Genomic DNA, 15,058 nt, shown 5'->3' with positions numbered 1-15,058 from the left:
ATAGTAAAAGGCATGTAGTTATAGATAGTGCAGGAGACACTGAGCAACTGGAGTGTAAAACTCAAATATCCTAAAAATAAATTCCTTTTTCTGCATCATGGAAGATTTTAGGAGTGTGATTCAAAGTCAATGACCATTCAAAACCATTACCAACATCAAACATAATCCCCACTCCATTTGCCTTTCTATCAAACTTCAATAAATCATATGGGATACATAATGGTTGGTCCAGTAGCTATCATCTGTTTTACACCTCTGACAAAGCTTATTTTTATGCCTTTCTTTTGAAAAAAGAGATTCTGTTCTAAGAGCATATGACCTTTATGTCTGCTGTTCTATTCAATATAATCACTGGTGATTTTTTTTGCCTCAATTCCACTTGTCTACTTTCCCCAGCTCCCTGACACATCAAAAAGTCTGTCCCTCTCAACTTTAAATAAGTTCAATTGTGGCATGTCTGGGGAAAAGAATTCCAAAGATTCACAACCACCTGAGTTGAGAAATTTCTCCACATCTCAGTCCTGAATATTGATCCTTTACTCCGAGACACTATGCTCATGTTCTATATTCCCCAGTCAGAATAAAAATCTCTCAGGCATCTGTAATATCAAACCTCCCACAGAACCTTGAACAATTCAATGGGATCACTTCACATTATTCTAAACTTGAAAACATATGCAATTTACTCAACTTCTCATCAAGGGGAAAATGCTCTTATTCTTCTAATCATTAGGAACTAGTTTAGTGAATCTTTATGGTACCACCTCCAATGCAAATATATATAGTCCTTAAATGGAGACCAAACTTACACATAGTCTGATAAATGCAGCCTCACAAGGCCCCATACAATTGAAGGAAGAATTCCTTTTTTGTACTCCAGTCTTCTTACAAGTTTAACATGCCATTTATCTTTCTAATTAGCTGCATGCCAACTTCTGTGTTTGTTTAGGCATTAGTGTGAAATGAAGTGGTTTGTATATATTTGTGATTCATTAAAAATCTATTGATTTTTACTGAAGATAATTGTTACTTGTGTGATGTGGCAAACTGATTGAAATAATCATTTAAGCCAAAGTTAGTACATACATTTATCCACGTATTCCTAACTGTAGATACAGTTTTAATGGTTATGAGAAAGAAAGTATTTAAATGTAACTATACATTTGCTGCTATTCTGTCATCGTTACTGTCTGAGAGCAGAAGTGCAATAATTCTTGGCTGAAAGTTGATCAGATTCATTTTAATAATGTATTGTATTATTAAATATTTATCACCTGCATTCTTGAGTTGGGATTGAGGGCAGGCTTACAGGTTTAAGTCTTTGACTGAATAAGTTGCTCGTTCTTTCTGAATAATTAACTTGCATCACGTGGATGCATGATGGGCCTTTGCCCTGCCACAATTAAATCAATTTGAAGAAAAATGTGTCAGCTATTGGCTCCAAGGTGGTTGCTACCTGTTCAAATCACGTAAAGGTCAATAATAGCCTCAGTGAGCCAGTAATGAGAATGTAACTCCAATGCAATGTAACAGTATCTGCAAGAACAGTCTGCCTAGTGACATTTCTCATTGTGCATTCTTGTACTATAAGGACATCAATTAATATAGAAATTGATAATTATACTAACAATTCATTGGGGACAAGTGGTAATTGAAGTGGTAATACCCAAGGAAACATGAATACAAGACAACAGCTTCAGGAGTAATTACATGTTCAATCTTTTGTTAATGCGTTAATTCTGGATAAAAAAACTTATCAAAGTTGTAACATTTTGTAAATTACGGGTACCTGAAGAACTGAGGTGTTTAAGGGTGTGGCAGATTGTTGAGCTGAATATTTAGTAGCTGTAGGCATGAAAACATATAGACTTACTAGAAATATTTTCAACCTTTAAAAAGCAATACTCAATGGCAATCTCAATACACACAATTATATAAAGTAATAATGAAGTGTAGAAACAAATTTATAATGTCTTTCCTTCAGATATAGCTATAATATGTTGAGGGTGGCACGGTGGCACAGTAGTTAGCACTGCTGCCTCATAACACCAGAGACCTTGGTTCACTTCCCACCTCAGGCAACTGTCTGTGTGGAGTTTGCACATTCTCCCCGTGTCTGCGTGGGTTTCCTCTGGGTCTCTGGTTTCCTCCCACAGTCCAAAAATGTGCAAGTTAGGTGAATTGGCCATGCTAAATTGCCCGTAGTGTTAGGTGAAGGGATAAATGTAGAAGAATGAGTCTGGGTGGATTGCTCTTTGGAGAGTCAGTGTGGACTTGTTGGGCCAAAGGGCCTGTTTCCAAACTGTAAGTAATCTAAAATATTGAATTTTAAATACTCACCTTGTAACCTCACTCACTGCTGTTCTTTTCAGGTTGCTTGGGTTTCGAATCAGTTTGTCCAGCATATTTACAATTTGCACAAATTTGGGTCTATCATTGCGTTCTTTCTGCCAGCAGTCCAGCATTAACTGGTGGAGGGACACTGGACAGTCCATAGGTGGAGGTAATCGATAGCCTTCCTCAATTGCTTTAATCACCTGAAATAAGAGTTTGATTTAGATCCATATTTCCCACACGAGAGTCTTTTTCTTGGATTTCAACTCACTCCAATTTCATATGAATACAATTTATCAAATGTCATGGTACCTGCTTCCAATTTAAAATACTTGTCCTTGTTTTTCTCATTAACCCTACTTTCTCGAAGTCGACAACACACTATGTTGTCATGAGCGCTAAAGATCAATAATGGTATTTCATCCAAGTACATGGAGACATAAGACAGGAGAAACAACACAATGTTCCAACACGAAGGAAATTAAGGTGTTACAGTCAATTCTCAACCTATTTTCTGATGTACACTGGCATGTATTTTTAATACAATGTAAGACTCACTACAATGAGTTGCATTCATACAGTGTAGTAGAATTTCCCATGATGTAACCACTCAAAAATGGACAGAAACCAAAGGAGGAAATATTTGGGGAGCTGAATAAAAGCTTGGTCAAAGAGTTAGCTTCAAAGCTGGGTGCTAAAGGGAGATGGAGAAGCTGGGATATTTTAGGTTTGTAATTCTAGTGTTGAACTCAGATTGTTAAAAAGAAATGGGGGAAGCATAGCAACCAGAGTTGGAAGAATGCACAGTTTCAGGATTGTGGTAGAGTTAGCAGTAGTTACAGAGATCAGATGAGATCAGGGAGGACTGAAACAGAATGGAATTTGTAAATTTGAAGCAAAATGGGAATGTTCTCCTGTGTTGTGGTTGTTAATGAGAGGAGGTTGTAATTTTTCGAAGAGTACATTAAGAGGAGGAAAATGTTCATAGAGGTAGAGAGTCATAGAGATGTAGAGCACGGAAACAGACCCTTCGGTCCAACTCATCCATGCTCACTAGATATCCCCACCTGCCAGCATCTGGCCCACATCCCTCTAAAGCCTTCCTATTCATATACACATTCAGGTGGCTTTTAAATGTTGTAATTGTACCAGCCTCCACCAATTCCTCTGGCAGCTCATTCCATACATATACCACCCTCTGCGTGAAAATATTGCCCCTTAGGTCTCTTTTATATCTTACCCCTCTCACCCTAAATCCACGCCTTCTAGTTCTGGACTCCCCCACCCCAGGGAAAAGACTTCGTCTATTTATCCTATCCATGCCCCTCAGGATTTTATAAACCTCTATAAGGTCACCCCTCAGCCTCCGACACTCCAGGGAAAACAGCCCCAGCCTATTCAACCTCTCCCTATAGCTCAAATCCTCCATCCTTGTCAATCTTTTCTGAACCCATTCAAGTTTCACAACATCCTTCCAATAGGATCAGTGTTAAACTCTAAATATTTAAATTGCTGAACAATGGGATCACAGGAAGTCTACTTACATCCTGATTTGACATGTCCCAGTATGGCCGTTCTCCATATGACATCACTTCCCACATGACGATCCCATAACTCCAGACATCACTTGCTGAGGTAAATTTGCGATAAGCAATTGCTTCAGGTGCTGTCCATCTGATTGGGATCTTACCACCCTGTAGATTAGAATTTGGCCATCAGTTAGGAGGAAGAAAAAAGAACTGACTGCTCTACCTGTGGATTCTGAATGTTTTACCTTGGCTCCAGCACTAATTTCAAACTGGTGCTCTCTAAACGTAAGCTTACCCGTGTTGTGTAAGCTGCCTCCGGGTCATCTTCAAGAACTCGGGACATGCCAAAGTCTGAAACTTTGCAGACTAAATTACTGTTCACTAGAATGTTCCGTGCAGCCAAATCTCGGTGAACATAGCTCATATCAGAGAGATATTTCATTCCCGAACCAATTCCTCGCAGCATTCCTACCAGCTGAATCACTGTAAACTGGCCATCATTCTTCTGTAAACAATACAAATCACATTCACTTTTGACATACAATGCAGCAAACTACCAATTAAGAGCTGACATTTTGCAAAGTGGCTGTTTCTGAAAAATGCACTTCCTTCAGATTCTGATGGATGACTTACCCTGAGGAATGCATCCAGAGATCCATTTTCCATGTATTCAGTTATGATCATTACTGGTTTACCTAGAGTTTCAAAACAAAAACAGAATTACTTGACAAATGCTTCCATTAATGAGATGAAAATGAGATATAGAGAATTACACTGTCTGTACCATCATTCATCTTGAGGGATTTAATTTAATTAAAAATGCCAAAAATTGCACCCGAGAAGCATCGTAGTCTAGATGATTTATTGAATAACATGTTAGACACCATCTGTCAGATTAACCCTTGCTAGCCATATATTTACAAGGTCTTGTGTAATCTGGAGCATGTCTCTCGGGTTCAGTTGCCTTAAGAAACTCGGTTTTCCTTCCATTACTTTACCCTAACTCCAGGGATTATAATTGCAAGTCTTTAGAACATTACGTATTGCCAAATTGATTTCACGAGTCCCCGTTGAAGCTGCATCCACTTACTAGTACTGTTATTCACTGTGGTGGGTGATAAATAAGACGTTAGGGGCAGGAACAAGTGCAAAGCATCAGACAGCCAACCTATAATTGTCAGTGCACTGTCCACATCAGAGGAGAAAATGACACCCAGCCAAACCAAATACTAAAGGAAGAAAATATTGTAAATATTTAGATGTCATTTTGATCTGTGCTCACTCACTGACCGAAACTGCTTACCTTCAAGTCCAAAAATGATAAATATTTGTACTTCATGACGGCTAAATGAAGATAAGTACTACTTCAACTCCAAATTTCTCTGTTTTGAAATTGGATATGTTTTCAGGTTTTGTTCACTAAGCAGCCATTCTGTGGGTGAAGCTTGTGCATTTCAGCATGACTAAGGCATGTATCACAGGCAAGCATAATCCTTATTCAGTACAAATCATTGAATGGCAAGAGGACCTAGGAATCCTTACTGAATTAACTCTTCCCCCAGTTCAGGAATACTATGACTCACTGAAATATAGGCCATTACCAGACCAGCTAAGGTAACAGAGGTGAAGGCTTGAACTTTAAAACTCTTCAGTTTCTATACATTGGTCGTACAGCAAACTCTTCATCTCAATTACAAATTTCAAGCAATGATTGATTTTACTTGGATTAGTCCATAAGTAGACAATTCTTTTTAAGCCACATTTAGATAAATGCGAGGTGCTGCATTTTGGAAAAGCAAATCAGAGCAGGACTTTTACACTTAATGGTCAGGTCCTAGGGAATGTTGCCAAACAAAAAGACCTTGGAGCACAGGTTCGTAGCTCCTTGAGAGTAGAGTCGCATGTAGATAAGATAGTGAAGAAAGCATTTAGTATGGTTTCTTTTATTGGTTACAGCATTGAGTATATGAGTTGGGAGGTCATGTTGCGGTTATACATGACATTGATTCGGCCTCTTTTGAAATACTGCATGAAATTCTGATCTCCTTCCTATCAGAAGGATGTTGTGAAACTTGAAAGGGTTCAGAAAAGATTTACAAGGAACTTGCCAGGGCTGGAGAAGTTGAGCTATAGGGAGAGGTTGAATAGGCGGGAGCTGTTTTCCTGGAGCGTCAGAAACTGAGGGGTGATATTATAAAGGTTCATAAAATCATGAGGGGCATGGATAAGATGAACAGACCAGGTCTTTATCCTGCAGTTGGGGGAGTCCTGAACTAGAGAGCAAAGGTTCAAGGTGAGAGGGGAAAGACATAAAAGGGATCGAAAGAACAATTTTTTCATGCAGAGGGTAATGCGTGTATGGAATGAGCTGCCAGAGGAAGTGGTGGAGGCTGGCACAATTACAACATTTAAAAGGCATCTGGATGAGTATATGAATAGGCAATATTTAGAGGGATATGGGCCAAGTGCTGGCAGGTGGGACTAGATTGGGTTAGGATATCTGGTCCACATGGATGAGTTGGACCGAATGGTCTGTTTCTGTGCTGTACATCTCTATGACTCTAAGCCAATGGAAGAAGGCGGCAATTGCATATTGTAGCTTAGCATTTAATCCTCGCAATTCAAGGCCAGGGTGGTATTCAAGTCACTAAGAAAGTTGCTGAAGCGACAGCTTGGAATCAAGTTTGAAAACAATGGTTGACAATCTCATTTGCATTTCATTTTTGTTTACTAAATATTGTTATTTATCAAAATGTAGACAGCAGCAGCTGAGATGAATGCTTTACTAAATGACAGTCATTAGGAAAGGAACAGGTGATATAGAGACTGGGCTCATTCCCAATGGGCACTGCCCACTGGGAGTCAGGCAACAGGACACAATAGGTCAGCTTTATATATAGCAAACTTAAGTGGCAATTTAAAAAATAAAATCATTGTCAACTAATTTCCAAGTGTATCATTTTCTATTATAAGTCATTCATGGCAAAGCAATGTCATTTAGTTTTTGTTGGGTGTTTTTGTTAATTTCACTACACATCAGTCACTGAGGAAGAAAGGACTTCTCCTGCGAGAATATTTCCAATTTCTCATCCACTCATGGCCCGGTAATCTTTGGTATAATTTACAATAAAAAAATGTTTTGCCACTGAATACTGAATTCTTTTGCCATCTGTTTCTAACCTATCCTACAACACACAGCCCAATCTGTCAGTGTGTCAAAAATATCCCGGCCCACAAAGACCTAGATATTAATTTCACTGCAAATCTTAATACAAGCTGTCTCAGGATAGAATGTCAATTTACACGATAAACTCATTTAAATCTGCCATAAAGATTAATGACTTGCATTCTGGGTCTTCTCCCCTGTTATTTATCAATAGATGTTCCATCTGTCATTTTCCGATGAATACATGCAACTTTTATGCTCAGTGCAATCATTGGACGTACATTTTGTGACTACCCCCTCCAGGTGGATGATATTTGGGTGATCAAACTGGCCCATGATGCTTGCTTCGCTCAGGAAATCACGTCTCTGTTTATCAGTGTAGCCAGCTTTCAAGGTCTTGATGGCAACGCAGATCTCTCTCTTGCCTGGCATTTTCAAGCGTCCACTGCATACTTCACCAAATTCACCTACGAAAAAACAGCAGAGAATAAAATGTAGCTACTTATTATGACTACATTAACTCCACTCTTGCCCAACCTAATGATCCAACAGAGCTGTCTCTAATTTAGCATATTTGACAATCTCACTCAGGCAAGTTGCAAAGCAGAAGTTAGAGGGCTCTTGTGGTGCAGTGGTAACGTCACTCCCTCACAGCTAGGAGATCTGGGTTAATGACTCACTACTCCACAGGTGGGTAGTAATATCTCTGAACATGTTGATTAGAAATAACTGCAAGGTGGTAGTTGAGAGCCAGAAATACAAATCTGATATGCATCGAGGTCGGCGCATCTGAGATAAAGAAAGCTTTACTCTATATCTAACTGTGATATCCCTGACCTTGAGGTGTTCACTGCGGAAACCATGGACTATGTAGTTAGGGCCTGATGTGGCAAGCGTGAAAGCAGGTTGATATGTAAATTATTTCAACTGGCTGGTGTGCCAGTTCCCCAGCTCAACCCTGCGAATTTTTTGCCAGTCTCTCGGTCCCAAGAGTAGTAGACACAGATATATTGCTGGCTGGAGGTGAACTCCTAGAGGCAGATGAAAGGTGTGCAGTAGGTCAGCACTCCAGGCAATCCTGAAGACCTGTGGTTTTGGTTGGAGCCACATTGTGAGGGGATTCACATTGGTGGTCCAGCAGGTAAAGCCTCCATCTTAAGGCAACGCCCTGTCCCAACACCCCATTCTCACCCCCCTCTCCCCCTGCATACATTCCACCCCCCTGAAAAGGCAACTTGCTGCTTCAGCAGTGCTGATGAGTACCATACTAGTCCTCCAACTGTAAGAGTCCTTAATTGAACAGTTCTGAGCAAACTACAACAGGGTGACTGTTCCCCTGAGCTCCATCTGACTAAGCCAGAATTCCAGAGCCTCCGAGTTGTGCGAAATTGATATTGTTCCACTTCCCAATACAGACAGCCTCAATTTAATGAGCACAGACTTCACACAGGAACTTTTTTAAAAAAAAGGTTGAATACCAAAACACTAACCATAAATCTGTTTTCGAGATCAATTTACAAGTAGCCTGTATGAATAACTTACCTACACCTATCACCCTTTCAATCTTTATGCAAGATGCATCGATTTCTTTTGCAAATTCACGTACAGCTTGATTGGGATCCTCATAAGTGAAAGGGTCAACATATGTCCTTACGCCTTCAAAATATAAAAAAAAATTAATGCCACTTAAGGGAGATATTCCTGAGTTGTATATAAAGTAAACTAGCAAGCAACAATTTCTTTTGCAGCATTTAAACATAAACAGTTCGGTCAATGTTTTCTACATCATTGAAAGAGAAGAAGGGTTACTTCTTAATATTTTATTTTCACCTGCTTTTCCTGAAGGTATTGATTCCTGCTGACCTACATTTAGATAGGTGCCCAAGCCTCTAGTATGGCTAGCTGACATTCACTATTTGGACTCCCATGATTCCACACATCATGAGAATCCAGATAATGAATGTCAGCTAGCTATTCATCCACAGAAGGTTTATCGCAAGTTCAATGCTCTTTTCAAATGACCCTGCAGTGTGGGCCACTGCTTAGCAATTTGGAATGGGAACCCTGGATGACTTTTGTTCAGAGACCTCTTGCAAATCGAGCTTCTCAAAGCTGCTTTAGCTAAGGTCAGCTAACTCAAAAGGTAGACATGGCATCTAACCGTCAACTATTGACAGATCTTCTGGGCGACAGTTTAATGTTAACAGGACAGTGTTTTACCCATTAGGATACGGTGGATCATAAGGAATGCTTTCTGGTGCCCTTTGGTGAAAATATTATTTCTGACATCTTTTCTTTCATTATTCAACATGTCCTGCTTTGTTGAATAGATGTGTCACAAAGTAAATTTTTTTGTCCGATTGCATTTCAGCGAGGCAGCTTGAGACTTTTTTCTCCAATAAAAATGCTATACATGAATTATCAAAGAATTCCAATGAGAAAGTTGATTTTGAATTGACTTCAGTAATTAAGAAAGCATGGCATCAAGATAGCACTGCTACGCAAGACAATTAATCAGACTGGAAACAAAATTCAAACAGCAACTGAACTATCAAGAACATTGGTAGGAATATATATATATATTTTTGTTTTGTATTGCTCCGGCATAATATACCAACCCAAAACTGTGGACGGCATGGTGGCTCGCACTGCTGCCTCATTGTGCCAGGGTCCCAGGTTCGATTCCAGCCTTGGACAACTGTCTATGTGGAGCTTGCACATTCTCCCCGTGTCTGCGTGGGTTTCCTCTGGGTGCTCCGGTTTCCTCCCACAATCCAAAGATGTGCAGGTTAGGTGAATTGGCCATGCTAAATTACCCCATAGTGTTAGGTGCATTAGTCAGAAGGAAATGGGTCTGGGTGGGTTAATCTTTGGAGGGTCAATGTGGACTTGTTGGGCCGATGTGCCTGATTGCACACTGTAGGGAACCTAAAAAAAACTGGTGTACATTGATGGCATCCCCATACAGATACCATGCTGCCTGAGGAATTAAGCTGATTGCAAAGCCAGCTCCAAATCTCTCAGATCATTGAATAAAGATGAGGGTGAGATGACAGACACAAGTGAAGTGTCTATAACTTTAACCTTTTAATTTAATTCTGAAGAAAATAGTACCAATCAGTTAGCTCTCAGTGATTACATATGATTCCCCTATCTAGCAGCAGACTCTCAAATCCTGCCTTTCTGTAGGATTACAAGCTGCCATTGTGGTGAAGAAGATGGAGGTGGAACAAAAACAACCATCAGGAGACAGGAAGAGGATATCTCCAAGAAATCCAAAACAAACCATCACCTATATAAAGCAACTATTACCCAGTACGTTGTTGTGACTACTGTTACAAAATTGGAACAAAAGAGCTAATCTTGATGCTGTGCAATATGTTTAACAGAAATTCTGTAGTCTTTCTGTAATTGCAATCAAATTCTACTTATCACATACCTTGGCCATTATGCAAATGCTTCTCTTCATCTGCTTCCTGCTTGGCTTTGCTGTATTTTCTACGCCTGCAGGAACAGGAATAAAGCATGAAGATTAATGACAATGGGGAGAAAATAAGAATTCAAGACCACCTGCTTAGCTGGGAATGCACCGTAACTTGCTGTTCAAACAGTCAATTGTACCTTATTGCCTCATAATTACAGGCCTGGCTCTTGCCCTCCCCCAGTCCCTACCTGCAAGACTGTCACCTGCTGAACTCTGCCTGGGGCATGACACTGTCGTGTATCATTAACCATTGAAAAAGCAAGAGAACTCATTAACCAGTCATTGAGCAAGGGAAATGAATGCTAATAGCCAGTTGCAGACTGGGAAAATAAATTGACATTCCGAGATGACTTACCTGACTAAGCCAAAATGGAATAAGGGAGCCTTTGTAACAGATTGAATTATGTAATTAGAAAGGTTAATGCAGAATGACAGGGCACAGGTAGAGAGTGCTTTGATAAGCAGCAGGGGTCAGAGAGGCCAGCAGGACTGTAGGTGAGACAGAGGGGGAGTATTCTCAACAGGCTACTACAGGACAATACAAAAGGACATTAACATGGCATTTGTGGATTCATTCAAAGTGCCAGAGCTATTGGGGTTTCAAGCTCCAAGGCTTTGTAAGTGGCTCCATTTATCATTCACAAAAGCAAAGATAATGAACAGAATAATAGATACTGAGGATGGGTAAACAGCTGATGACATTGCCAAGTCTCCCACTTTTATCTGCTCAGCTAAGACAAAAGAAGAGCTAACTTTGATTACTGTCCCTTTGATTGATGCAGCACGTTGACAAAGGATTAATTACTCAAATATATTCTTTAGCAGATAATCGCTGAAAGGAATCAGGAGTTTTAAACCATTAATCAAGTTTCAACAAAATGAAGTTAATGTTGTTAGCTTAGCAAGAGAGACTGTTTCGATATGAAGAGCCAAATAGTTGAGTAATATTTGATATCCAAAGATGAAGAAAAGGCATTTATCTAGTGCCTTCAGCAACCTCAATGCATCCTAAAAGACACCCTGTTGAAGTTAAATCGGGGGACTGCTGTAATGAAGGAAAGTCTGTGGCCAATTTATACATAGCATGCTCCCATAAACAGCAACCTGATGGTTTCCAGATTGACATTTGATAAGCAGTATTGTGTTTGCATAATGTTTACATTTACTTATTCAATGAGTTGTTCAGCAAATACTACTGCATAAAGATAACACTTATTTGTGTGAAATCATTTATACTTATCAGACGTAAGATATGCTTAACTGATGATATTCACTGCAATCAGATAAACTAGTGATTAAGTTGTAAGTGTGAAGCTAGTAATAGAAGAATGAATAAGTATCATTGAAGTATCTTTTATTCCAACTACAATCATATTTCTTTTCACAACCTCTTACTGCAGTTTTTAAACAGGGCATCTCTTGAAGATTTTCATGATCTTAAATTGTGGCACTGTTTCAAAGGCATTAGCAGGCTTTGATAGCTAACTCAACTGGATGCGAGAAGAGTTGTAACGAAGTCTCCAACAGAACTCACTTTATAGCAGCTAGGGGTGAGAAAATCCTCAGATGCTAACAACATTAGGAGTTGCATATTGCTGCAGTGCTTGTAAGAGGCTTAGTTCAGCAAAAATTAGTGGCTAAATTTTGAAACATCATTGTCTGAATGCCTGATACACTTTTTAAAATGTTTTATATTAGATTGGATTCCCTATAGTGTGGAAACAGGCCCTTCAGCCCAACATGTCCACACCGACCCTCTGAAGAGCAACCTACCCAGACCCAGTCTCCCACATTTACCCCTGACTAATGCACCTAACACTACAGGCAATTTAGCATGACCAATTCACCTAACTTGCACATCTTTGTGACTGTGGGAGAAAACTAGAGCACCTGGAAAAAACCCACACAGACACAGGGAGAATGTGCAAACTCCACACAGACAGTTGCCCGAGGTGGGAATTGAACCTGGGTCCCTGGTGCTGTAAAACAGCAGTGCTAACCACTGAGCCACCATGCTACCCCACAGTGCTATCACAGAAAACAACAGAATCATAAGATGAAACAGTAAGAAGCCTATTTGTCCTGTATTTACTCTCCGAGAAAGAGATCCACATAGTTCCACACTTTTTCCTCCTCTGCCTGGCCCCAGGTCCTGCAGATTTATGTTTTGCACCTTAAAGTATTTATCCAGTTCCCTTTTAAAAAAATTACTGAATGTTATTTCCAGCACCCTTTCAAGGTAGTATCTTCCAGATCACCATACCTTGCTGCATTGAAGTCCTCAAACGCCTCTGATTCTCTTGCCACTTATGTTAAATCTGTGTTCTCTTGCGATGGCCCTCAGCCACTGGAATCTGTTTCTCCTTATGTCCTCAACCAAAGCCCTTCATGATTTTGAGTACCTCTCAAATTTTCCTTTAACCCTTGTAAAATATTCCAAGCACTTCAATTTGAAAAGAATAGTACTTCCGACATGTACTTAACCTAAAACACTGGGCTAAATCATTTTTTTGGCTGACTGTCAATTTTATCAAGTGCCACCTTTCAACGAGTGCTGTGTACTTGGATGAGCATTATAATCTAGTGTTGCCCCTTAGCAGCACTGTAGTAGCACAGCAGCCACAAAGCTTCTCATGGCACCCAACCATTGTGGACACTCCATCATACATACTACTGCATGCTGTCACCGTTCGCCTGGATGCTACACTCTGTCTGGACTATAACAGATGGCTTCCCAGACTGGTCCAAGCAGCAGAACCACATCCTTAACTACCCTCTATTTTTCTCCATCATGCCCCATCTGCACCATGGACACCAACTTGCTGAGGATGCCGTGCCAGCGGAGTGGGCCACACATATTGTGAAAAGAGAATGCCTTTTGCATTCTGAGCCCCCTTCACACCCCAGACCTACATGAACCATTCAACTTTTCATCACGTTCAGTGGAGCCCATCATATTCCCCACTTCACAGATGGTGATGTTCTCCACCTCCCAGGCATACTTAGAAGTGTCACAAGTTATGGGTTGTTTTTGGCCAGCATTAGCCTCTTTTAAGTCACTGCTGCTAATAGCTGCATCATTTCGATGCCAGTGCTCAATCTTCAAGCACCAACAGCATAGTGAAAATCACTTTTGGTCAGCATTTGAACCCTGAGCATATTCACTCTGCATGCATTACAAGTGGGTGATGGAATGATTGGAAATTAAATGTAGCTGGAGCAAGTACATGTTTTATGTTTTATCTCCCTTTCAATGTTCTCATGCCCAGCACATGTGGACCCTGGGCTATCTTTGGATATCCAAAGATGAAAAAAAGGTTTTTGTATATACAAAGTGACACCAACCCTCTGGGAGTTGTCTTACCCATTTTTGGGTTTGAAGATAGCATCTAGAAAATGATAAGTGATGGCAGGAAATGTCAGTTGTGGTGGAAACTATGAACATTGGGCTGCACCTGGTCACCAGGCATCCTCCCAGAGCGTCCCTGTCCCCTTTATCCCAACAGCATATTCTACCCATTCTTACTCCTATGTGGATTAAACTTGGAATCCAACTATCCTCCTTGCCCTCTGAGTCTGACATTTAGACCTCATTGATGCCCACTCTGGTGTCTGTACCCCTTCCCGATTGACAGCGGTGCCCCCTAGAGACTGAGGAATAGCTCCGTTCCTGACATGGTTGAATGAATGTAAAAAGTGTGCCTGCCACACAATAGCTGATACAAGCAATAAATATTAGATTGACAGTTTGGTATGCTGTATAGCAAAATGTGCTGATCAGATCCTGATGAAGGACTTTGGCCCAAAACGTCGATTTTCCTGCTCCTCGGATGCTGCCTGATCTGCTGTGCTTTTCCAGCACCACACTCTCGACTCAAACCTCCCGCATTTGCAGTCCTCACTTTCGCCTACTCCTGAGCAGCCTGTGTGCAAGAGAACATCAAAACAGCAGAACAGACAGCCTTTAAGCTCCGGCTGACGTGCTAACCCACTAACTGGTATTGTATGGTAAGGGATGCCATGGTTGCTACAAGCATGCAAGTACCATGAAAGCAAGTGAGCAACCCTAAGATGCAGCCCATTCCAAACTGCCAGTGAGGTGATGGTAAACAGTCTTTTTGAGCCACGGCAATCTATAGGATGTGAACATACCCATGATAGAGTTATTATGACACACAGAGTGGTATCTCTGCCTCTGTGTCAGAAGTTTTGGGTTCAAGTCCCAACCAAGGACTTGATCAACAAAGAGTTACAATTAATAATGTAGCCAAACAGGTTAATTAATCAAACTGCATATCCTCCAAAACATGCTAGGTGGTACGTTCAGGAGAGATTCCTGGTCAGTGAGTTAGATAGTTGGAGCCTCTCCCATTATTAGCCATAACTCCAGATTAAAACATGCACAAAAGCACGTATAGGAATGGAAATTTGGATCTGAGTGAACTGTAAAACACCACACCCAATGAGCTATTTGGGAGGGATTCTAGCATCTTAAGTTGCTATTTCCAGGAAAAGGCTCTAATGCCTGTTGTGTTTCAAGGGTCA

General features: G+C 40.5%; 1 protein-coding gene across 1 annotated transcript in view; it reads right to left on the bottom strand.

The window, feature by feature from the left end:
* The window catches only part of epha4a (eph receptor A4a), a 103,112-nt gene that overhangs the window by 7,697 nt on the left and 80,357 nt on the right, over positions 1–15,058 (bottom strand). The window contains exons 9-15 of the mRNA XM_060834863.1: positions 10,469–10,533; positions 8,572–8,685; positions 7,311–7,496; positions 4,497–4,558; positions 4,159–4,368; positions 3,879–4,028; positions 2,341–2,537 (exon numbers count right to left, since the gene is read on the bottom strand). Of these exons, the coding sequence (XP_060690846.1) occupies positions 2,341–2,537; positions 3,879–4,028; positions 4,159–4,368; positions 4,497–4,558; positions 7,311–7,496; positions 8,572–8,685; positions 10,469–10,533 (984 nt within the window). The remainder of the gene's footprint in view (positions 1–2,340; positions 2,538–3,878; positions 4,029–4,158; positions 4,369–4,496; positions 4,559–7,310; positions 7,497–8,571; positions 8,686–10,468; positions 10,534–15,058) is intronic.

The sequence above is a fragment of the Hemiscyllium ocellatum genome, chromosome 13 (genome assembly GCF_020745735.1).
Source record: "Hemiscyllium ocellatum isolate sHemOce1 chromosome 13, sHemOce1.pat.X.cur, whole genome shotgun sequence".
NCBI lineage: Eukaryota > Metazoa > Chordata > Chondrichthyes > Orectolobiformes > Hemiscylliidae > Hemiscyllium > Hemiscyllium ocellatum.
The sequence above is the reverse complement of the archived record's forward strand: the minus strand, read 5'-3'. Positions and strand labels throughout refer to the sequence as shown.